The sequence below is a fragment of the Pyxicephalus adspersus genome, chromosome 5, assembly GCF_032062135.1.
Source record: "Pyxicephalus adspersus chromosome 5, UCB_Pads_2.0, whole genome shotgun sequence".
Classification (NCBI taxonomy): Eukaryota; Metazoa; Chordata; class Amphibia; order Anura; family Pyxicephalidae; genus Pyxicephalus; species Pyxicephalus adspersus.
The window spans coordinates 22279166-22305824 of NC_092862.1; the positions used below are offsets into that span (position 1 = coordinate 22279166).

General features: G+C 36.2%; 1 protein-coding gene across 1 annotated transcript in view; it reads left to right on the forward strand.

The window, feature by feature from the left end:
* Positions 1–26659, forward strand: part of LOC140330597 (serine/threonine-protein kinase 3-like) — a gene marked incomplete at its 5' end in the record, with an annotated part of 59823 nt that overhangs the window by 20898 nt on the left and 12266 nt on the right. Inside the window, 1 exon segment of the mRNA XM_072410855.1 lies at positions 306–481. Within this exon segment, the coding sequence (XP_072266956.1) occupies positions 306–481 (176 nt within the window).

A 26659-nucleotide genomic window follows, 5' to 3' on the forward strand; every position in this document is an offset into this window, starting at 1 on the left:
AGGTGCATCACAGAACAAGAGTCACCACTCCGAGTGTTGGAGCACCGGAAATAAAATGGATTTGTACTGTGCATCGGCACCAAACATTGGACAGTTCTAAACATGCGCAATGACATGGAAGGTGGGACAACACGAAGGCTAAATCATTTTGCAGTTACTATTTTGGCCTTTTCATTTGTATGTCTGGAGTTATTCTCCAACTGTATCTTTGGTTTAATTGTATCATAATAAGAATTTTATTCTATATGAATAGTTTAAAGATAAAAATGCAACACTGATCTATATGTAATCTTTTCTTAATTAAGGAAATGCAACGTCTCCTCAAGCACCACGACCGTCATTTATGGATTACTTCGATAAACAAGATTCCAAAAATAAGCCTCATGAAAACCACAACCAGAATGTCCATGACCAGTTCCATATATCCAAGAATGTGTTTCCCGACAACTGGAAGGTTCCTCCAGATGGTGACTTTGACTTTGTAAGTATTTTACATTCAGTCCAGCATTGTTCAATTTTCATGTATCCTTGTTATCAGCATATCTTTTCTAGAAGGTGATTCGAGAAAATAAATTAAAAATTAGTTGCCATGAACATTTCAGTGGTTTGCCAGTAGCTCATTTTTTGCCATGGAAAAGCCAATAGGTGACTTCCAGTAGAAATATAAAGGGCAGGAGGACTTCAATTTAAAAGAGGGAGATTTTTTTTGCCACCAATATAAGAAAACGTTTTATTATAGAAATAAATGTTTAAGCTGCGGAATACTTTTGTGTGATCATTAAATGCATATTCAAATCCTACCTTCAGTCTTAAATTTAATTGTGTACAGTTGTACAGACAGCTTCTCATTTACTGTACTGATATTGCTTATTCTGATTTTACTGTGCGCAGGGAATCCCTCAAAGTCTACTTTAGACATTACATTGCAATTGCAAGTCAGACAGAGCCTGCCTTATATTTTGTCTGGTGAATGTCTATCATCATCTAGATCTATCCTGCACAGCCCCACTGGCCCTTTTGTATTTCAATTATTTTACTTATTGAGGTTTAGCATGGCAATTACCTAAATTGCAATGGTTCTAATTTCAGCTTGCCAAGGAACACCTACTTTGTTAATCAATCAAGGCGTTTTAATATTTGCATAACTCCTTCCTATAACCAGCTTACTGCTTGCATTAGGACTAAAACGGGTTTGCTATGTACAGAATCCTGCTGGCTATTCTTATAATCCATTGTCTTCCCGCATCACAAGAAGCACCAATACCCACCAATGACAAGAAAAGGCTGAAGTTCAGCTTAGAAATTAGTACTTATCCTATGTTTCTCAATGTGTAGAGTTTGGCCTTGTACCTTTAACAAAACACCATTACTGTCTTTTAGCTTTCATATGTAAAGCAGCTGATACTTGGTATTGCTTTCATAAAATCATAGACTGGGGGTAGATTCCCAACATCCTGAATAAGAACATCTGTAAACGCAGATCATTTTCTTGATGAGAAATACAGTTTGCATATTAAATTGTGAAGTTTTTTTTTAATTTAATGTATGAATATTTCAAACTGCTGCCATACGGTCTGTGAAACATTTATGAAAATTGTACATAACTGCGGAAACACAAACTTACGAGGAAGTTTCCTGCGGATAGAAATATACCATCTTTTCTTAAAATTACTATTATAAAAACTACAGTTTTCCCTGAACACATTTCAGTTATTGCAAAATCCTAATAGTAAATTGTGATGCAACTTTTAATTTGTACTTGTGTGGTACCACATGACAGCTATTCTCTAGTTGCTGTGTGTATTTCATATTCCTGGTCTCCTTATATTCCGAATACTCATTACAAAAAATGTTGGATGTCTGACTGCTTCTTGCTTAATGTTCTGAGTTAGTGACTTGGAATATGCATGCAGCCAGAATAAAGAGTCCTAATATTTAGGTCTGTGACTAAATGTGAAAAGCAAGGGGTTCTTTCAAGCAAAAGCAAGATCTGGTTCCTAAAGTTTTTTCACACTGAAAGTCTTTTGTTAAACTTCCATTTGTAAATTTCATTCATATAGCGAATGCTTTTAGAATACAAATATGTCTGCACATAGCTCATCCCCTAGGTATACTTACTCAGCCACATTCCATCTCCCTTTGTAGCGTCTGTACCGGTCTGTGATTGACAAGGACATAACATATTGTAATGGTGTTCAATTGATGTGATTTACTGTTCAGGTTTGAGCACTGTTACATACGGATGGTCACACTTTCCTCGTACAAAATTGTCCTACTCTTATAGCTAGGGTTTCTGCATTGTATTGAAACATCAGGGAAGTGACTGGGTAAATACTTATTAGCTATGTGTAGACACCATCATTATGCTCTGTGTGTCTTTAAAGAGGGTTATTCTTCTAAGTTAACAGTTTGTTGAATTGGTTTATTTTCTGTAACGCTCATATTGCAGATATGTTAGGTATTTGGATTTATTTTCTTTACATTGTACATTTATAAATAATAGGCCATCATAAATAACATCATTTAATGCCATCAACTTAACAATCTGATGCTATGAAATTTTAAAAATTCTTATGCACCTGAGGGATTTTTATCCCTGGAATGATTGAATCAATTAGTTTTAGCTGCAGCAAAGGAAAAGTTTCCATTCTACATTCTATCAGCCTGCTCAGCACAAGCTGAGTACCATGTGGAATGAAAATCTGTTTATTGCTGCAACACCAGTGTAATGATTTCTGTCACTTTGATGGAACTATTTCCAAGTGGCCATGGTTTCCAGATTGTTTGGCATTAGACGCGAATGTGCACATCTTTAGGATTTCTTTTTTTCCAGTAAGCTTCCTGTTTTAAGTACACAAATTCGAAGACCTCTAAAGATTTTGGAATAGAAACAAAACTTGAAAGAACCATCTGTTAAGCGAGACAGAACATTTCAGTGTTTTAATGAACAGAGGAAATAAATTAAAAACATGGCAGACTGGAAAACACAGGAGTTGTGACCTTAAGCTAAGGTTGCCACACAGGGCTGCAGTCCTCCCATGGAATGTGGAACATAGGGGCTACTGGTTACGAATCATGTGGAGATGTTCTTGCTGTATGTAATTAATAAAGAATCGCCAAACCCTGGCCTGGATACAGAAAAAAAAACTACAAATTTAGTTTATTCTACTTTAATTGCTTACCATCACTTTTTCCACTCTGTTGAGTTTTGTGTAGCTTTGTTCAGACCACTGGTAATATAAATATTTATTAGCAGACCTAGCACCCATGTGGTATGTCTTTAATTCCCAGCCTAATTAATGCTGCATGCCTGCAGCATGTCGAGTGAGTTTGTTATACTCCCTGTGAAAGGATGGCTGTCTCCAGCAAAAGTGTTTAGAATTAACCAGCTCAAGCTACCATCCTGCTACATGTTTTAGATGACCAAAGACTGGTAGCTTTCCAGTAAAGGTGCACGGTCAGAGCTTGACTTTAGTGTGTGAGCCCTGTGTGATTGTTTGCAGTTTATTGGAAAAGTGAATAGCAATGCATTAGGTTCTGGATTGTTAAGTAGTTTTTTATATTTATGCATGCTCTTTATACATTTGCATGTTCTTTGTTCTGTAATATGTCATATCGTAGGTATGAAGCAGAGCAAAGCAGTAGATGTTTGCAAATCTGAGTTTTCCAGTAAAAGCTGAGATTGGTTTCACCCTTACTGTTATAATTATTTACTTGTATTTATATAGCACCAACATATTACGCAGTGCTTTACAAAACCCATAGTTATATCGCTAGATGTTCCTTAAAGGGGCTCACAATCTATTTTCCCTACTATAGTCATATGTCATTACCATAGTCTAAGGCTAATATTTTAGGGGTAGCCAATGAACCTAACTGCTTGTTTTGGGATGTGGGAGGAAACTGAGTTACCCGGAGGAAACCCCGCACACAAAGGGGAGAACTCCATGCAGTTAGTGTCCTGCCCAAGAGTATCTCTGTTGCTCCTTTTTTCCCCCAATGATTTTCTATTAATTTTTACAACACGCAACCAGTGCATAAGTACAAAAAAAAATAATAATACACATAACAACTCCAATACAACAGTGGGGTATACAATACATTACACAAGACATATCATGTCTGGACTCCAAATGCCTGTTAGGGTATCTTGGTATAGCACTCAGAGGATCCCTATGGACATTACTACTAGGTTGCATTAACATTTACATTTCGGCACAAAAAGCTTATTACCTAGTTTTTTTTCACGCCTCCCCAGAAACCGGGGGTACCCAGGATCACTTCTATATGATTGGGCCCCCGACTTTCCTTTTCTAGGAATGGCATGAGTTTTTTTTTTTTTTTTTGTTTTGAATATTCTATAAAATGTTACAATTGTAAAGAGAAAAAAAAAGTAGTATAGAGTTAATAAACATATGCAAAAAGAAAAAACACCTGTAAAGTCCACATATTTCCTCCACTTTTACAGAGTAGTAAATATGAAATAACATTAAGTATAGATGCGCAGTGTGACGTGATTATATACTTATATCATAAGTATAAATCAGCTTACAGCATGTTTCATGACTTAGATCCAATGTATCACAGAGCTATATAATTAATGTAGATAAATAAATAATACATGTAATGTAGGTTATTTCTGTTTTTTTGTCTGTAAGTCTAAAAAAGTAATGCAATTTCTCCCATATCTCTCCATGCCTAGTCATTACTTATGTATGTATATTTTATGGCTGTGCTTTCTAATTCAGCAGCTTTTCTTAAATGAGATTAGTCCTGCTGAACCAATTTCTGTGGCGCATGGTATACCATATGCAGGATGGCGGGGCTGGTTGTTATTCTTTATGTGATGATGAAACTGTTGGGGTCATTTGTAATCCAATGCACCATTGGTCTTGGTTTATTAGATCTTTGTCTTCTAAGTTTAATTAAGATTTTGTTTTTAAAGCAGTCAGTTATTCTAGTAGGATATGTTGTGTATATACTCTCTCCATTGAACAGGACTACATTTTTGTTAACTGTGACTCCCAAGTAGTTCTAGAGATGTGATACCAAGATTTATGTACTGTAGGTTTATGTATATCAGGTTGCGTAAACATGTGCAATAATAATTGTTGGAAAGGATCTTTCACTGTCCTTTTCAACCACAGAAGACTGCACAATGCATGAACGAGAGCTGTGCATACAGCTACCCTTCTGCTCGGAACAGCACTCCTCTGTGCTCTCTTCCCTTCACTTTCAATACGATTATTCACTGTTCATCATTTGTGGTCCCACCAGTATGGATCCATGAATGATGAACAATGAGGGTTGCACACACGCCAGATTCAGCCCTGAGGCGACTATGGGTTGAGAATCATCTGACGTGTGTACGTAGCCTTAGATTTAGAGAGATTCCTATATATTCAATATTTGTACATTTTAGATTTAAGAAAAGGCGTCAGAATTGATTGCAAGAAGAGCGTCAGAAGTAAGGGAGAGGAAACAAAATAAAAGAATACTGATCAATGTTTACATTGTTAAAATTACCAAGTTCTGTAGGACTAGTATTGTGTAAACTACAGGGTAGCATTTGGGAGTTATTACTAGAGCAGATTGTAATGGTAATGAAAACTAGGGGAAAAACACACGCACGCACACACACACACACACACGCCGCAATAAAATTTGCTTAATAGTAAGTGCACAAAAAGTTATCCACCGAAACAAATACTGGGGAAAATAAAGGTAGCTAAGTGACTGTAGAAACAACCAATTGTCGACCATATTTCATCCAGTGAGTTCAAAATACATGTGAAAGTGTCTCTGCCATTCTATTAAAAATTCAAATGGCATACAAATACAGTGCACTATCATTTAGAAATGGAATTGAATGTCTGCACTGTTTTTTTTTTTTTCTCTCTGTATGATGCATCACATTTTGCAAAATAATGTCCCAATCCTTATAGTGTAGCATTTTCAGGAAAAAAAGGCCCTGGGTGATGTCTCGTTGGGTTGGTCAGCTTGTTAAGGTATATGGAGAGGGAAAGACAAATAAAAGGCAGTCTGCAATGGGGACTACAGTTGTTCGTGACAAGTTAAGTGGTAAGTTGTTGGTGATTTAGCAAAGCCGATCAATAAATCATATCATAGCACATCATAGATTCCATAGTTAGTTTGAAAAAAAGACATTAGGCCATCAAGTTTAACCACTAGGGAAATAAACTTATACTGGATAAAAAGCCTATGCATATAGTTGATCCAGAGGAAGGCAAAAAAAAAAACCAAACCCTGGTAAAATTCCTTCCACGATTACCCTTATTATAGATTATTATTTTCAACTACAAAAATGTATTATCTGTACAGTTAAAAAATATTTCTGTTTACTGAAGATGACAGTTGGGTAGGTTCAGACCTGCTTTGAGATCGAGCGATCCTGCATGGTTTCCCTTGGCTTAGCAAGTTGCTTGAACTCTCACTGCAGCACTGGTTCTGTACATTTGGCAGCAGTGAGTATTGCAAGTAATGCTCACTAACACCCCTATTCATTCTCTATGGAGCTGCTGCGGGGAGATGGTACCATGTAACATCCCTCGAGAGGCAATAGTTAAAAGCATAGCCTTAATCAAAACACTGATTTCAGGTGCCAGTGCTACCAGTATTTATCATACATTCAGTAATAATTATAAAAACACTGCCACTGGCTTAAACATTGTTTCTTTATGTGGAGTTCAGGATGTTCTTAGGATCCTTTTTTGTTTTGTAGAGAGAAATACAAAGTTGAGCTTTGTAGGTGAAAAGGCTCTCTGCTCTTTAGAAAGGTGTTGATTTGTTTACTGTTCTGTTCTATAAAACAGGATAAAAGGACAGATTAAGTGAGGTAGAACACTGAAGCCTAAAACAAAAAGAAGCTCAAAGGAACATTTTGTTTTGATTCATGAAAACTGTCTTAAGTTAAACATTACGACTCTACTTGTACCAAATGTATGTCACAGTAATTATGTCATTTTAAGGAAATGTGGAGAATATGCAACAGCTGCTAGAAAACATCAACAGATCAAGCTTCCTAGTAATAAATAGCCCGGAAGCCTGCTGCTTTGCAGAATATTCCATTGTCTGGTTTGGCCAGGACTGATGGTACTGTGCAGTCAGATGACCGGCTCTGCTCATACGGTTATTAAAACTTGCTGGCATCCACTTAAGGTCATAATTTCTACAGAGAAAATGTAATCCATGTCATTAAGGACCTTAGATTTTTGGTTGTTACATTTCTAATTAATTATAGTGTACTTTACTGCGCTGTACTTGTTTTTGCCATTTTTTAGCTGGCTGTTTGAATGTTATGCAAAAGGTAAAGTTTGCATCTGAGTTTAAAAGTATTTTACTGGTGTGCCACGCAGTTCATTAATTGAATTCTTTACTTCATAGGAAAACATATATTTCTCTATTTTTCTCTCTTTTGACCATGTAGGTATAACATATGACTATTATATTCATATAGTCAAAGTAAATGTAAAAATAAAAGGAAACAGGAAGGTTTTTTTTTTGCTTATTCTGAAAATGCCAAGAGCCTTGATTTTATTATTGGTTTCAGTACTTCTAGTCACTGACCCAGAACAAGTTTTCTTTCAGGTAAGATGTGCAGACATTCTTATGTTCCATAAACTGACCTGATCATGTAATGGCTTCTTATATCTTTGGGTTGACCATGAATGGTTAGTTATGATGAGCATCTGCAAAATATCCTTATTGTGTTCATCCAAACTTTTTGATGGTGGGATTTGCTTTGATCATCATCTTCATTTGTTTAGTTAGAATGTTTCTAACATTTTTAAGCACTTAATTTTGCTCACTGTTTTTTAAAGGGCTAGGAAGAGTTTGTAAATTTTTCCCCATACACAACTTTATTACTATTGGGACCTACTGGCCTAGATGGTGAAAGTGATTAATCACTGCTTGAAATGATCAAGCTATCTGTGATTACCTTTATTTGTGTACAATTTATGGTAGAAGACCTTGAAGAATTATTGGATGATTCTCTTGTGTAAATGCCAAGCAGCACATATTGTTTGTATAACTACAGACATTTTGTCAATCGTAGAACAAGTACAGCTAACGTTAAAGCCAGGAGTGCTACACAAGACTTTTATGTTCAATATTAGACAGGAAAATCTGTGATTTGTGGTTCTTCAACAGCTGAAGGCCAACAGGTCTTTTCAGCTTGTTTTACAATGAGCTAGTCGGTAGATTCCTGCAGAAATGTTTTAGTTTAATTGTTTGAGAGATATTTTAACTTTGTTTTATTACATTTGGCATTTCTTTTTTTGGGATTTTAAACTAAATTCCAAAACAATCCATCAAGCTGTTTTACATTTATGTTTTATGTTGAAATTTATATATAGACCTACGTTAAGCCCTCTATCCAAAACATACCACAATCTGACCATTTCAGATAAACAATGCCTATTTCTGACAAGTCCCATTGTTACAGGACCTAGTGTGACAATTCCAGCAAAACTTGGACTGTGCGCATGAAAAAGCATATGTCCTAACATGACTTTATTGGGCTTTGTTCTATCCATATATAGCATAAAATGTAATGTGGTCTCTTTTGTGTTTTGTTTCCTCATTGTGACTTTTTCTTTAATAGTTCTTTTGTTAATTTTCTAACCACTGTCTGAATTAAATCTGGAATCTTCTGGTCGTCATCTTTTGCGGTGGAATAAATCATTGTTTCTATGACTAAATATCTCTGCGTCTGTTAGTTGTTCAGCATGTTTTCTCCTGGAGCTATTAAGCAGCTTTAGTGTTGGGTTTGGTTTTCTTTTGTTTTCTTCAACTGAGCTTTCTTTTGTGAGCTCTGATTTACTGTGTTCGACATATGTTTATGGGCATGCATGCTAATATTTTTCCAGGATTACCTAAAAGGTTCTGGTGAAGCAAAACTTTACTGTTTTTCCAGTTGGTAGGATCAAATATTTCAAAATTAGTCAGATGCAGTCTAATCAAACCAAACCCTTCATTTGTTCTAAGGGATCCAAGTTCAGTTCACTCATTGTTAAAAGTAAAGCCATCAACTTGGGTTGGGGAAAAGGTCAGCCTCCTCAGCACAGAACCTACATAATATTGCAGGACCAACACTACTATTTTATATTGGACAAGATTATAAAAAACAAAACAAAATGATGTATATTACATTATTTAATATTTGAAGTGCACCAAATATATAATTTATTAAACATGGACATTTTATTAAAGCATCCCCTCCTTAGGCCCAATACCTATGTCAGGTACATAGTCTTACTATAAAGCTGCTAGAAAATTAATAAAAATGTCTGCCAGCTATTCATCTGTAACTTGTCACTGGTTAAAAAAGAAGAATGAAACATTCAATGAATGTAACTAAGGAAATTCTCAAAAGTGCATTTTCTTCTATCCTCTATCTCAATTTTGACATATTGGCTACTCTAGAAATAAGACTTAAAGGATAGGATCACTTATTGTGTTGTTGTAATAAATCACACTTACATTGAATCCTTCTTCTGTAAAATCTTCAGTTTCTACCATTCATGGTACTATATATGCTATTAGGTAAGAGCTTTTGAATTGTGCATTCCTGTACCTGCAAATGTGTGTGGTTGGCTCTCCTTATTTCATTGTAAAGTATATTTCCAGGCTTTCTATTAAAGTGAATGCAGTATGTAGGCACAGGTAAGGTAGCCATGAATTTGCCAGGGGCTGTGTGGTATATTTTACAAAAAAATATTGGGATAAAAGGGGAAGAAATATAAAAATGCATGAGAATGTATCCCACTGCAACCACAACATGTAAATGGAACAATCAACATTATTAAATAAAGTAGCTTGGTTGGGCAGGATGCTAAAAAATTGAATGCTGAGGTTTGCCAAAAGATTTCTCTGATTCTTCAAACAAGCCACACCATGGATGTGTTGGGGACATTATTAATGGCAAACGCTATGAATGCCCATTTTCCCTTTTTATACATCTTTTGCAACTTCTGAACCTTTTAATAAAAAAAAATGCCAGAAACTAGTATGTTGACTGGTACTAATGTGTCGCAGCAAGTAAGACTCTCGAATTTTGTGCTGCCAGTAGGTTTGGGAAGCCCCGGTGTGACTTGAAGGGTATGTCTGGCTTATTGTCACCTTTACTAGTACAGGTAACCTAAAGTATCACAGATTTTAGTTCTGCATGGCTGTGCCTAAATGCACCTTAACTTTCACTCAGAGTCTTTGAATACTTGTTGGCTTGCAAAATAAGGCACAGCTCATACTCTCAATGTCATGCCCATAGTCTAGAGCTTTTTAACATGGGGGAAACCCTTCAAATGAAATTCATGTCTTTACGAAACCCCTTCTATAAATACTAAATCTAAAGCTCACAGTACATTAGCCTGATGGTCTGGGGAAATTCTCTCCTACATTGCTGCCTAGTAGGAAGAATGTCACGTTTTTACAAATAGCCAAAAGGGCCATTGATGTCTCTTGAACTGACTGGAAAGACCACAAGGAGACATTCAAACACTCAAATATTGGGGTAGAACAAAACAGGAAGTTTCAGTGGTATCAGTCATAAAACAAACACACTTTATTAGTACAAAATAAGATAAAACACAATGTTTTTACACAGTGGTTACAACAACCTGGTCATAAAAGTACATGCAGTACACTTAGGGTAATTTAAAGTAAAAAAAACTACTAATTGCTTAAAGAATTTTTAGCATCCTATGGTGGAACTCTGTTTGAGAAAGACTGTGCTAGAACAACCTTTTTGTTTAGTTTTGTTAGATATTTCTCCCCTCCTATTGTATGATAACTTCCCCCACCTCATAGATTGTTAGCTCTGGTGGCAGGGTCCTCTCCTCCTCTTTTGTCACTGTCCGTGTCTGTCTGGCATTTGCAACCCCTATTTAATGTACAGCGCTGTGTAATATGTTGGTGCTATATAGATCCTGTTTAATAATAATATTGATAACAAAAATAATATTTTCTGTCTTTTTGGAACCTTTTATTCCTGGAGCGGCATTTATACATTTTATTTTTATTTAGCAGTTGCAGGACAGCACGACCACTTCACCTCTAACATGGGGAGAATATGAAAAGTTGGTGTCTTTATAAAGTGGCAGCAAGGATTTAGTATGTTAATTGTATTGCACTGTTGCCACTTTAGTTTGATTAAAAATTTTTAAAAAATGATTAAAAAATTTTAAAGTAATTTTAACACATTAAGCTATTTCTTCTGGGCGGTACTTTAGTATATGAAAATGTTTAAATTGTTTTATAACCATTAGACACTTTTCACACAGAATGTTTTCTTAGAGTAATAAAGACAGAGTAGGGAAGTGTATTGTGCAGTGATCCTCTGCTAACTTTGTACTTACAAGAAATGAGAAAATACCGGTACTCTCTTTAATTTTATCTAAATATTGGTATAATGTTTACCACATAAAGACAAAACCACACAGTGACATTTTGCATTATTTATGGAAATATGCCTCTCTAATGCTGCAGAAGAAAACATTCCTTTCTTTTCATTTTCCTGTTGTGCATCTGTTTTACTTTACCTCGTAAGTTGATTCGGACAAAAAGTATTTTTTCTTATAAAGATGTATGCAGTTCTCTGTGCTCCACTGTGGCTCAGGAGGGCTTAATGAGATATTGTTTTTTTTGTTACTTGTTTTCTACAGTTTGATGTTCATTGAAAATTCAACTTTAAGTCTGAACCACTATAAAAAGCTAAGCATAGGGGTTTATACAGTATTCCAATGAGATCATGCAGAACAACCTGAGGATCTAAAATTTGTGTTTGCACATGAAGATTTTTTAAAACTCTACCTGAACTGAAAAAGTGAATTGCTACCCTATAGGAAACCTTTAGAAGAACATTGTGCCCGGAACAAAATGGAAATATTTATATTATGCCTTTAATACCTCCAGAATAATGTCAGTTCACATCATCTGCCTTAATTTGCATAGCTGTAAATCTGCCGTGTCAGATCCATTACAGACTGCAATGTTTTATTTGTTGGAGATGCAATGATTTCCTCTGGCTTTTGCTTCATCCATTCTGTAAACCTTTTTTTTTTTTTTTTTTTTTACCTTTTCCATCTTGATTTTTACCCCATCGGTCAACAGCAGTGCTTTTTTTTTCTCCTGCTTGCGTCTTTTGGGCACAACTTTCATGGTACCGACCTTGTTAAAACCATGCTTATTAATATGCATGAGCCCTAAACTATTAACAAGTGCAATGATGTTCTGATGAATACACCATAAATAAAACTGTTATTGTTTCTCTTGGCACCACAAATTATTTGAATCGCCCTGAAAATGTTGAAATTTGTTGAATGAATATTAATATTGGGGAGCTGATGACCTGGCCACACTTGCACTTGTAGCTGTTATTACGTGATAGGTATAGTGTTAACCTGTGGCCAGGTGATCAGATCCAGCATGTAGCTGATTTTTTTTTTCATTCACATTGTGCATTTATATTTCTCCAAAGTATTCATTTTAATATATTTTAAGCTGGTAAACCCTTTCATATACTGTTCACTCTTCTGAGGAATTGACACACAAATGAGTCTTGACAATGAGCATCATGCTTGTTTGCATATTTGTGCTGCTAAGTCCTTTGTCAGTGATTGTATTTTATGTAAGATGTTCCAGAAGTAATTTAGCTAGCGACGGACGTGTTTTCTGGGCACATACACCATTTTAATCTTTATATATGCTGCCTCTAATTAGGTGTTTGTTGTATCAATTATTCACGCACAGCTCCTTCAATACATACATTACTAAGAGATCTTTTAAATAGGAATCCTAATTTTTTGTGCAGATAGTGATTGGGTATAAAGCTATATTCAGTGCCAAAAGGCCTTAAAGATACAGGGTGTAGTTATGAAAGTTCTATGTGTTGCATCCAGGTTGTGGCATATTGTACAATAGAAGCTCAAGAAGGAGGCAGTGGGTTAGAGTCAGGCCATGAAAAAAGAGGGTCTGTTCCCTGTATACTACCCCAATATTTTTTTTACCTGGCAGGAAGTGGTTGTGTGTGGTTTAATAAATGAAATTTGTTGCTAGTGGAATGATAAGCTGCAGCTGTGTTCAGGAGACTAAGCAAACAAAGTTTTTTCCTTTATTGGGTTGGCACGGCATCTAAAAATGTTGTATTTGCTGTACTTCCAAGAAATAGAACTTATGGGAAGAAACCTGTAATACTTTCCTACTTTGGACTTATTCTGTGTGTTCCAATCTGTTGTAAAGGGGCTCTGCCTAACCTTTACCAATCTTTGATGAAATGATTAAAATAATATGCTTGTCAGAGTAGGCGTTCTTCATCCTGCAAAAAAAAAAAATTATAATAAAATCCTTATTCAGGTTCTAAAACAAATTTGCAGGGATTGATGCCATCCAAGAGGTTAAATGCGAAGAAATATACTATTAACAGATATGCCACGTAAATTGTAGAATGTAATGACTGTTGGCTATTGGAAATGGTATTGTAGACGAGCATTTTCTTGTGGGTCACAGTAGCTCATTTTTTACAGGTTGTGTGTTGTGAATTTGATCTCTTTTCATAGATGATAGAAACTCCAGGCTGGCTCATAATTCCTCTCCCGAAGATGCAGCTTGTCATCTTGTACCTTCAGGATGTTTGTGAGTTATACTCAAGTGTTTATAGACAGCAGAAAGCATTGATAAATATTCATGAACGAAGTCATTTTAAGTAAAATAATAGCTTTTATATATTGCTTCACAACACAATGACAAAATGGCATAGTATAGTTTTTTTTTATGTAACCGTTATTTGTTTTTTAATGCTCAATGATGGAGAAACATTGTCCATGGGACCTTATCTTTGTCTTTTTAAAGGATTGCAGCTTCTGTGTATTGTTTATAGGTGTTTTTGTCAGTTACTAAAGGTTACTTGTATAGAGTATCTAAATACTGTTATGCTTATTAAAGCATTATACGTCCAGCACTAATTTTGGATAAATTGTCACCCTTGCGGGAAACATTTTCATACTTTTTTTGATGCCTACATTGTTCAGGAGCAACAGCCTTAAAGTAACTTAACACATGCAAAGTCCTTGTCCCCTTAAACACTTTGTTTTGTGTGTGTTACAATGTAGGATTACTGCACACTAAAGGCTAATGAAAAATAGTTATTTACATGGTTTGGTATAATTAGGCAGATCACAGCAATACCTCTCACACACTATATTAGCACATAGGCATTCCTCGAAAGATTTATAGATACGTAAAGTTAAGATGAAATGACTGAGAGGGCAAAAAACAAATAGCTGATGGGGGAGGGACCAGGATACCAAAAGTGGGAAGGGCTGGATGATCTTTGAAGCCAATTAGACACACAAGAGGGAGGCTCAAGATAATTTCTGCAGCTTCTAATGCTTGTTGTGTGGAAGCTAAAATATGCAGGGAAATGGGACTAATGGTTAGGTTTAGCATTGCACAACCTGATAAGTATTTTCTCCTCCAAGTAAACAGTTACTTGTTTTAAAAATTAGATAAATCTCCAAGTTCATATTCAGGCTTTAAAAATCAAACACTAACGGTGTTGGTATTAGTAATCCTCAATGGATTTCATGGAAACCACATCCATTTTGTTTTTTTACCCTCCTGAGTCAATGCCTGTTATGTCACATCATTCTGTTTTCCATTGTTTTTTTTTTATTGTACATTTTAACTTGATTGTGTTATTGTTTATTCTCTTGTAGATATAGCAGAAGTATTTACTAATGTCAATGTTTACATATGGAATGTGTTTTTACTGTATTGAAGCGGCACTGACTGTTCCATTAATTACTGTACAGCTCATTGTTCTTCTAAGGCAGGGGTCCCCAACCCCCAGTCCGCGGCCCACTAGTGGGCAGTAGCCCTTTGACATCTGGGCCTCGAGAGCACAGAGACCAGCAGTCCTCCAACCTGTGGTCTGTGGACCCCGCTTGGGGGGGGGGGGGCGCACCGGCCCGAGCCGCGGACCATGTTCCCTGTATGTATCGCAGGGGGCGGTGGGCGGGTTCTGTCTCTAGACACAACCCGTCCATGCGTAGACCTTCTGCCCAGGTTCTGGCCTCATGACGTCACTCTGGGGGAAGTTTCTTTCCCTTTGAGTGACATACGGCTCCCCACGCATACGTGGTCCAGAGTCTGTTGGGGACCACTGTTCTAAGGGCCAGTTGGAGAAAAGAAAGCTGTGACCTTATTGACTATTCATCACACTGATCACCAGTTCACTATTGATTAAAGGAGAACTGCATTTTCAAACAAAGTGCAGGTAAAAAGCAGGTATAAAATAACCCACCTTTTGTATCCAGTCATACTTAACCTCTTGGGCTGTTCATTTCTGTCCGGATTTATATGTTTAAAAGCGGTACATTGTTTTTCATGAAAACTTATTTTACAGTATAATATAATAGTATGCGTATAATAAAGTTTAAAACACAAAATCGTGTCAAAATAATAAATTAAATAAATAAAAAAAGTAAATATATATATATATATATATATATATATATATATATACCTATACTATTATATTATACCGTAAAATAAATTTTCATGAAAATGTACTGCTTTTACACATATAAATCCACTGTATTGCATTCAATACAGTTATTTTGTACTGAATGCAATACAAATTTGACAAATACAGATTTAAAATTTGGGTCACTCCCCCAACGCAAGGTCCGCACGCACCAACGTCACCGGGAACTCTCGGTGACTCATCGGATGCAGAGGACGCCGGCTGGAGGAAGGCAGAGGATGGAGATTGTGAAGGAAGACGCCGGCGGATCAGGTAAGGCTCTATTTACTGTTGTTTTCCATTGTTTTAGCTACCCCCAGTGTGACTCTGGGTTACCGCTTTCATCATCTTCTATCTCTATCGAGTCACACTCGGGGTTACCGCACAGGAGGTTAAAGAGATACCAAGAGATGTGTCAATGACTTCATCTCATTGTTGAAATCCAGTGATATCTGCGTAGTAAATTTTCATAGATTTCTATAAACTGATCCATTCATCCACTGAAACTGGCCAGAGCCACGGACCATGTCCCCTGTACTGATCACAGGCTTTGGGCGGTAGTCAGGTTGTCTCTCTGAATACAACCCGCCCACTCTCCCATCCCAGGCTTAGACCTGCAATGAGAGAGTTGGTGGGGTCTGGTATCATGATGTCACTTTGGGGGAAGTGTCTTCCCCTTTGAGTGACACAGGCAGGGGTGTAGTGGGGCGAGCACGTACCATGCCCCCTCTTCTTTATTTGTGACTACACCCCTGGATATCACCATGTAATACCCAAAGCAACAAGGATAATAGATGCCAGACTATATTTGCCAGCATTCATACATCACACTAATATATTTCTATATGAGGAGGCAGGACTTGTAGATTGTGGACAATGCCGGACCTAAATTGTTTATAGGTAATTAAGACACGAGGGTTCCTGGCTGAGCAGACAAATGCACAATTTCAGTCAAGCACAGTTATACAAAAAAACTGATTTATTAGTCCAAGACCAAGAGAAGATAGCAATTGCACTTTGGCCTTCCACAAGTTTCACAATACAGGTTCTCTTTAATAGCTAAATTCCTAACAAGTCCCCATATGAATTTTTGTGTCCTCAATTTTAGTATCATTTAGTATTCTTTTTGTTCTTGCATATGGATGGGGATGGCAAAATCAGCCCATTATCTGGTTTTATCTTTATTCGAATTGTGACTCCAGATTTTAGCAAACGTATATTGGCTTAGTGTCCTATTTAGGTTAACTCCATATAACATCATTATGGAATTTTCTCCTGTTCAGAATCTTACTGAATATATTTGGGCTGATTTATCATCAAGTATGCTAGAACAAACTAGCACCTCAGGCTGGAATCACTGTGCTTCTAAGTGATTGTTGTGACAGAAGCAGCTATCTCCTCCGGTCACAGAAGAGATCTTGCATCAGCTGCTTTTTCATGTTAAGTATCAAATTGTGCTTATTTGTAGCAAGATTTAGGAATTTATAATAATATTGGCTAACACACACACAAACTTCACTCAACTTTGAGTTGGAACTAAATGTTTTCTCTCCAGTTGCAAATATAGTTTGCTTTCTTCCAAGCTATGTTTTGAGACAGATAATGATACAGATGAGACAATTTCGACCTATAGTGGGAAGAAAGTGTGAATCAACAGGAAGCATTTGCATTTATTTTGAAGGATATGATTAGTCAACATTGTGTGCCACAGTACGTAATGTTAATAAGTCAAACAAAAGCAATTAAATGTGTTTATTTCTCAATGTTAATACTGTTTCTAAAAATCTGGAGAAGACCAAACAAAAACTGTGAGACTTATAACTGTAGGTTTAGATTCCCTGGCCTTGACCTTCAATTTGAAATGCTACCTGACTGGCATTGTTTTTTTTCTTTAATGCAATGTTTTAAAGCTTCTTGATCAGTATGCCACCCAACTTGATTGCATTTTTAAAAACAAGGTCCTAATTGGTGGTGCCTGTGGGCCTCTAAAGAAAGGTTCATAAAAATACATCTATACTGTTGGCGACCATTGCCCTCTTTTCCAGATGATATGAGTCTTACCAACACTTTTTTGCCAATATAATGATTCCTCAGTAAATTAGAAGTGTCTATTACATTGAAATGCTATCTTACATTATCTCTACTATATACCCCACTGACTTCATCTTTGATACTAGGGATTTCCTTTTTAATTAAGCCGCACTATAAGCATGCACTTTGACAATTAATGTGATTCATACTGAACAATGAAATGCTTCCATTGGACAAGATGTGGATTGCATTTGTAGAATACACAACCTAAATCTAAAGTCTAAAATAGAAATAAATCAAAAGAGCTGGACAAAGGACACATTTCTGCCTTTGAAAAATTTTTTACATGTCGTAGGTAAAAGTTTAAAGCATATCAGCTACATGAGGTTTCCCCTAAAGCTAACTCAAGATTGTAAATGCAGTCTATAGCATGACTACATAACTTTTTTACTTGCACACTATATAAATATGTATGTATATGTTTCATAAGTGTGCATTTTAATACCTTTGGAGCCAGGAGACCATTTTCCAACGTGGGCCTGTGGTGAGACACGGTCATCTGTAAAAATTCATGAGAGCCAATTTTGTACAGGAGATGTGCCTTCAATGTCTGCTTCTGCTTATAAAGACCGTCTGATAAGCCCACCATTATTATACTATACCAGACAGCTCATCATTTTAGAGATCAGCAATAGAGCAGTTAACATTTGATAGGATTTTTCCTTACAGTTTGCATTTGTGAGATGCCAGATAAATTGTGGCACTAACCTTTCTCAATGCACTTTATCATCCCTTAGTTTAGTTTCTTGTGATTGTCATATACAGCTGATATTTTACTTTTTGTTTAATTTTACCTGTAGAGTGCCTTTGTTATCATTGACTACATTTTTTATCCCCATAGTTGGCCTGATTCTATCTTTCTAGTTCTTCTTTTAATCAGCCTCAGTTGTTGCTATGGTAATAGTACAAATCCTATTGTGTTGATGTCTGGGTTATTTTATTCAAGGAGGGCTATAATGGAAGTGCACACGGCAATATTCAGTGCATTACATATTGCAGGATACATGGTCGGTGGTTTCTTGGGGCATTCTTTCTTTGTATAGGGAGACATGGAAAAAAGACTTGTAGTAGGTGCCTATTAACCTAGTCAGCGCCCCCAATAATACAAACAGGATTCATATAGCGCCAACATATTGCGCAGTGCTGTACATTAAATAGGGTTTGCAAATGACAGACAGTGACACAAGAGGAGCAGAGGACCCTTCCTAAAAGAGCTTACAATCTAGGAGTTGTACCACAGTAAACTGGTTGCCTATTTACATAATAATTTTAACAGTACCATGTTATGTCTGACACATCTCATATCAACTTTCAACTCCTCTCCTCAACAAGATGAAATATAGGGATTCCTTGTAGAATAAAGTATGTTGGCAGAGAGCACACCTACTGCCAGGCCCCCAGTTGTGTGGACCACAAATAAAGTGGACCACTTATATTAACATATACAGGATTCTAACTTACAAATATAATATTTTATTTTGGTCAATATAACAGACCAATATAAGGACCACTGAGAAAGAAGGGACAGAAGTATTTGATTCCAAATAAAGAAACCTTTGGGAGCTATGACTTGGCTGTGATTAGAGTGACATATATTTCATGTACATTTTGTTTTGTGAAGGAATTCGTTAATTCCAGTTAAACGTTATAGATTATGAAGTTCTGTACAATATATAATAAGGGGGATCACATGTAGTATTTCTTGTTTTGCAGATATAAAAGCAAAACTGATAATCTTCTCTTTTAATGCTGATACATTTTTGGCTTCAGTCAGTTGCTGCCTTTAACATTTTGGCTCTCTATGCTGAACAGAGGTGAAGATTACGGTTTGATAGAGTGGTTTCCTGGAATATATCCAGTATTGAGCATAGAAGGGTATAATTGCCTAATTCACTGATCAGCGAAAACATTAAAAACCACTTAGAGACGAAGTAAATAACATTGATTGTCTTTTTACAATAGCACCTGTCAAGGAGTGGGATATGCAGTGGTGCTTGAAAGTTTGTAAACTCTATAAAATATTCTATGTATTTATATGAACGTGATCTTAAAACATCATCTGATTTCCAAACCAAAAGTCCTAGAAGTAGATAAAGTAAATCTAGTAAAGAAATTATTATATCTCGTCATGTATTTATTAACACAAAATGATCCAATAACATATCGGTGTGTGGAAAATGTAAGGGAATCGTGCTCCCAGTATTTAATGTGACCCCATTGGGCATCAATAACTGCAATTGTTGATGAGTCCTGCACATCGACTTGGAGGAACACTAGCCCATTCCTTCATATCAACCATATTGTCATCCTCTTCAAAAGAGAAACATAAGTTATGAAATTTTACCCAAAACTCCAAATAAATAGGGAGACTGAAGGAGGATCATAATAGCAGGCTATTCAGCCAAGAATTGCAACGTTCATGTAGAAGTATAGCTAAAGTTCAACATTTCTGGAAACCCGCTGTGTGATTTCATTGTATTTAGTTCCTTAACCCCTGGGTTTTACACAGACCTTTTTTATATATTTGTTATGTCAGCATAAAGGTCTGGGTTATTACCACAAACTCACTTCTCTCTTTTTATTTAAGGGATTCTCTTGAATACTTTCCTAAATATCTAGCGATGCAGAAAATCAGCATTACATAAATTGTTGAGTACAGATTTGATGAATAAAATGATTTTCTCTGGGGGTATTTTAGAATATGAACTCTTGTCTAAAGAGTTCATATTTGCTATTATCATCAGAGGTATTTGTTATATATTCTTCAGCACTAATATTACAGTAGATCAGAACAATCAGGAAGGAAGGCTCTAATTAAGATATTTTTGTTAATTTCTTTTTCCCACAGATGATCATAACTATTTATGTGGTTACTGTAACAAGCGTAAATCACTGCTGCATAAACATAGATTTGTGTGAGCTTATATGATGTAAATTCACGTAGTAACTGGTATGATTTTTGAATCACTATTAAACCTTGTAAAAGCCAACTTTCTTTAGTTGCACTAGATAGCAAAAAAAGTTAAAAATAAATTAAAAAAAGGTTCATATTGGGCCAAAATGCAATATATGTTTGCAGTTTTCAGTTTGGCAGGAGTTCGCCCAACAAACCACAGTAGAACCCTGGTTATCCGGCACTCACGAGGAATGGCTGGTTCGGATAAGTGTAGTTTCTTGTTAGCTGGGGTTTTTTCCTTTTCTCAGCCATTCAGCGCTAGACTAGAATGGAGACTTGTCCCCATTCACCTCTAGTGCTAAATGGCTAAGAAAAGGGAAACCCTGATGACGCTTGAGCCGTCATTAGGGTTTCCCTTTTCTCAGCCAATCACGAAGTGGAGCACTCAGCTCTGCTCTCCTGACAGCTCTGCTCTTCTGATTGCTCCCGCAGCCCTACTGGAGCTGTGGTATGTGTTCTTGAATACAGAAAGCATGCCATAGCTAGGGCTGCAGGAGCAATCAAGATAGTGGAGCTGTCAGTGCTGGTTATCTAAATTTTCCAGTTATCTGAGTTCTGGATAACCCGGGATTCTACTGTAATTAGTTTCCAGCACTGGAGCCATCTTCAGGATGTGGATTCTTAATAAATCATATACGTTTTATTGGATTGAACAATCTAGTGACAAATAAGGACCAACTTTTATCTGTAGTTAACCAAGGGATGTCAAGTTTCACCCGTTTTTGTAAAACCCACAGTTGACTTTGTTAATATGCACAGAAGAAGCAATAACCACAGGGCCATCCTTCATATTTGATCTGTAAGTAATGTGATGCAGAGACGTATGATATTTCTCTAAAACTGAGGTGACATTTAAAGGGAAAGTTTATATATTAACTCTGCTTCCTGTAGTTGTCCTTTTAATATTTCACTTTTGATGATACCAGCCTTTGGAAGCACTTTGTTGGGTTTACCAGATTCCGTAAGGGTGGCCAATTCCTATGCTTTGTCATGGCAAATCTACCCTTCCTCTAGTTGCTAGACAATGTTCTTCTCGCTGTAAGTAAATAAATAATAAAAATTAAAAAAAAAAGCCTTTTAAATCTAAATTTGCATCAAAAACAGTTTCAGGTAAAGATTACAAAACCTTATCTGCTCATTGAAAATATGCTTTTCTTTATAAATGAATAATGCATAAGGCTATCTGTGTGCAATATTTGTTACTATTTGCTTTGCATATATTTATTGACAGATGGAATAGGAGCTTCTGCATGAACACACCCGGGCTGGCTGCAGCATTGAAGTGATGCCAGGGAGGTTGCTATCACAATAGGTTGGGCAGCGTGGCCGTCTGCTAGTTATATTTGTAAAAGCAATAAACGTTTTTTTTTTTTTTAAAAAAAGCAAAAACCTATTGCTTGTCATTAGCAGTGAGTACAAGCAGTATGTTTTGCATCGGCTCCTCTAAAAGAATTGCTTATTACATGATACTCATAAATTGGAAAAAACATTTTTTTCCTAGTGCTTTTTTTTTTTTTTTTAATTTAGAATAGTCACAATGATGACTTTTTTCTTTTCAGCCAGTCGCATCTGAAATTGTTGAATGTAAACATTTTGCTGATTTTGTCGAATTATTACTTTGTGTATGATACATCATGATCAAAACCTTGCAATAAAATTAAATTATTATAACAACAACATAATATTTTCTATGACATTCAATGTAAAATTACCTTTTCATAAAAGTATACAAATATAATTATAAATATTTGATCATTTTCTTAGGGCCATAGCACATTTCAAAGCATGTTGATAAAATTTTGCTAAAGATTGCAGGAACCTTCCTATTTACACTGATGTGTCCTAAATATCTTCCACATTTTCTTTGTAGAGTAAAGCTTTTGGTGTACTGAATCAGAATGGTAGACTTCCTGAAACAAATCTAAACCATAATCTCATGATATTTTTGGGGCTGTATTAAAAAAAAGTTCTTACTGACAGGTGCACTTTATTATCACTCATAAATGTCATTGTTTAAACTCCAAAAAGTTAGGCTATCAAAGCTTATTTCAGCTAGCCTGGTAAAATGTTTTTGAACAGCATGAAATACAATCAATGAATATGCTCAAATATAAACTAAGATGCTTATCTACAAGTTACAGTAACCATCATAAATAATTGCCAATCATCTTACAATTATCTGATTACATAAAGCACAAATCCGATTGGTTGTGGTTTGTTGCATCCATTACATTATTATTGCTGTTTATAATAGCTTAAAGAAACAAGCTGGTCATGCAAGAATAATGAAAAAGAGATATTGAAAAAAAGGTGGCATTGCCTCAAACAACCTGTGAAGTTTCTGCTATTTAACGCAGATAAATTTAAAGCAAACATCCACCGCCGCAGTGAATCTTGATATATTCAAATGATTATTTTTGTGTAATTGTATAAACCTATTTTACATCATGTTATGAGAGCAAATTGTTGTCTTGCTATATATTCAGACACTTTAATAAAGTGATAGAGATGTTAGTCATGGTGCTGTCTCCATGATTTGATTCTATATGTAATGTATAACTAATGTATAACGTATATAAAAGGTAAACAGTGGAGATCCTACAGATACATCAAGCAGCACATAAACGTTACATAAGATCCTTTTAAAAGCCCTCTGAAATATTTACAGGGATTTGAGAACGCTTGGCACATGTCAAATACTATGCTCTTTTTTTATTTTGCTTTTTAAACTTTGCAGCTTAGTCATAGCTCAGCTTGTCCTAAAAGATATCTTAAAGATCAAATAGTCTCAGAGATGTCTGTCTCTGTGGCAGATATAAAAGGCAGATACATGGCATGTGAAGTTCTTGAACTGCAAATTCAGCGTGCCCAGCATACATTTAAAATTTTTCAAAGCTCCTGAGGGTTCTTTTCTTCACATTTCTCTAGTACTTTGTCATCAGATTTTTCTGTGAGATGCTGGTGTCTGTAATAGTCAGAGTTGGAGAACATTTAATTTTGTAGGTTAAAACATTTTTTTTTCTAGGAACATAGCTTAAATACTAATTCTGTTTCTTCCCACCATAAATATTTTCTTACCAGCTCCCTTCTTACTAAATGACTAATTGGCAAATATCTTTGTTAATCACTGCAAAATAAAGGCTAGTGCAGTGGTCGCCAACTGGTGTTCCGCGAGAAAAGTCTGGTGGTCTGTGCCCCCCAGCGGGGTCCTTCTCCTGACCCTGCTAGAGGGCGCACCGGCCAGAGCCATGGACAATGTCTCCCGTACTAATTGCAAGCTGTGGGCGGTTGTGTCTCTGGGGAGTGGGCGGGTTCTGTGATCATGACATCACTTTGAGGGAAGTTTCTCCCTCTTTGAGTGACACATGGCTCCCGTGCATGCGCGATCTGGATCCCGAAAGTTTAGTGCTCCGTAGGTCCGAAAAGGTTGAGAACCACTGGGCTAGTGTATTCTGAAGTGAGTTGTCCATTTGTTGTTATTGTTTGGTATGAAGGTTGGACAGCTAATGGCTGTGGTCTAAAAGCACCGCGGCAGGCTGTGCCATAATCATAATGACAAAAGCTTAGCACCCACTAATGTCTTTAGTTCTGTTTTGAAGGGTATGGCTGTCACCTGAAGTATGACAGTATGATGCCCAGGTAACTTCAAACGCTGCACTGGTAAAAAGTGAAGCAGTGGTTGATGCCAAGCATTTCCCAGGCTAACAACTGTTAGACTTCATGTCCTGCATTTATATCCTGACAGGGTTAGGATATAAAAGCTTTTTTCAAACTAGGTATATTAATTTGTTACCTGTGCCATGTTTATTAAAAAGGAAAAAATAAGAAAGTTTTAAAACTGCATAATTTTTTTTTTTAGCAAACTGTATATACAGGCAAGTCAAGGAAACAAATCTTCTCATGCATTTCGTTAATCTTGCTGGCCTGAAAAAGCTGATTTCAGATTCAGATACATTTGATGTGAACAAAGATTGAGGATTAAGGACACTGAATCAGCAAGATAGGTTTTTATAACAAAGTGTTATGTCTAACGGGATTTATGTTTCTCTCAAGAGTTGAAATAGGATTATGCATCACCTACCTAATTCTGTTTCCTCACTGTACTGGCTCCGGCCTTTAGCAATTTTTTTTTGGGCTTTTGTTAAAGACAGGGTGCATGGAGCAAGGTGAAGCGACCCATTCGCTCATAGAAATATTCTTTCTATGATCTTACTACAATAAATTCATGTATCTGATGCTGGTTGTTGCACAAAGTAAATTATAAATCCAATATGTCTCGTGTTGGATTAGTTTTTTGTTGCATCTCCTGTGATGTTGTTGCACATGGTCCAGTGCAGACCAGGCCCAGTGTTGCACAAAGCACATTGTCATTGCTCTTAATAGTAACTTATTGAGTAAATAAAGAATGCATTATGTTAATTGTTTAGTTTGTCAGAGATGAACACTTTCTGTAAACAGAGATGTTGCTTCCTTAGCTCAAAAGAATGTTGGCAACATACCCCCGTTTTTCATGTTCTTGGACAATCAGTAGCTTTCTGAGTTCTGTTTATTTTTAATATTGCACTTATACTAAGTTTTAAAGGACAAAGAAAGGATTATAAGTAATGTTACATATTGATCTTGTACTTTTAGATCAAGGGGGAATAGTGGGCACATACTGCCCCTGATTTATTAAAAATGTCCAAGGCTGGAGAGGATACATTTTCATTAGTGAATCCTAGAATGGATCTGGTCCAGGATTGTGAAAACATTTGCTAACAAAAAGCAATTTTTTTTTTTGGAAATCTATTCCAGGTTTGTTGCATCACCCAGCTTCACTAAAGAAAATGTATCCGCTCCAGCCTTCGAGAGCTGTAATAAATGAGCCTCAGTATGTATGGACACATTTCATGGTACTATGGCGATTCTATTCCAGTTGCCTTTGCGGCTATAAGTTCTGCAATATGTTCCCAACATCCATATAAATTGAGAAGTTGCTTGATTGAGTGGTGAGCTAGTAACTATTGTCACTGAGAATAATAGTGAGAGAAAATCCAAACGTTTTTCATTTGAAAAGAGTTAAAGGAAGATTTTTCAGTGATAACAGTTGTTCTTAAGAAAGCAAATTTGTTCACTTTAGAAAGATTTTATTTTATCTCCCATTGGGTGTCAAAGACAAGAAGGAAAATCTCCTTCGTGGACCCAAAAACACTCTTTCACTCAATCTAAAACTAAGCTAAAAGGTTCTTGATTCACAAACGCTCGAAGATGTCATACCATTTAGATTTTCATCCCAAGTGTTGCATTGTTGCCGTACGCCACCTACAGTGGGGAGTTAACGAAATGATGTAGATTTCAATCTGTAGAAATCTATGGGCAGCGTCAGTCTGCTACATGGTGTGCCAGAAGCCATAGTAATTAATTCTCCCTGCTTTATTGTTAGCGTTTGGACATTAAGGTGCTTAAAGTACTTCTAGCACAATGTGCACTCCTAGCGAAGCAATGTTTTCTATCTTCTTGATTATTTGTGTCACTTTTTTCCTGTTTTTCTTCCTGGGCCACCACTGCAGTTTCACAGAGATATTGGAGAGACACTTGAGTCTTGTACAGAAAGGGTACATGTTGTTCTTCGTGCAATTTTAAGTGGAAAAATAACAATAGAAAAGAAATTGTCTTACTCTTAACGAGCATCTTCTTATTGCTTCATCTTAGTGGAAATGTTTTTGTTTTTCCCTTGAATGTTTTTCTTCTAGGGATTAGATATTTATTACTAGCTATAGGATTGCAGTCTGATTAATCATTGACGTTCATGTCCAAGAGCGGTCATGGCAAATTGTACCTGCTTGAGGTATTTCTTGTTCATATACATAAATACATTCAGAATAGCAGCAATATATATTCCCCCAGTGGTGGAAGAAACATGATTAGCTGTGGGATAGACTCGTGCAAAATTGCTATTCTTGAAATTTGTTTTAAAAGGGAAAGCATACCCATGTACATTCATATATAGTATAAAATATTCAGTGTAATAAGCAAAATAAATTGAATCTCTGCTCCAGTGTGTTTGTGGAAAATCCACTTTTAATAGT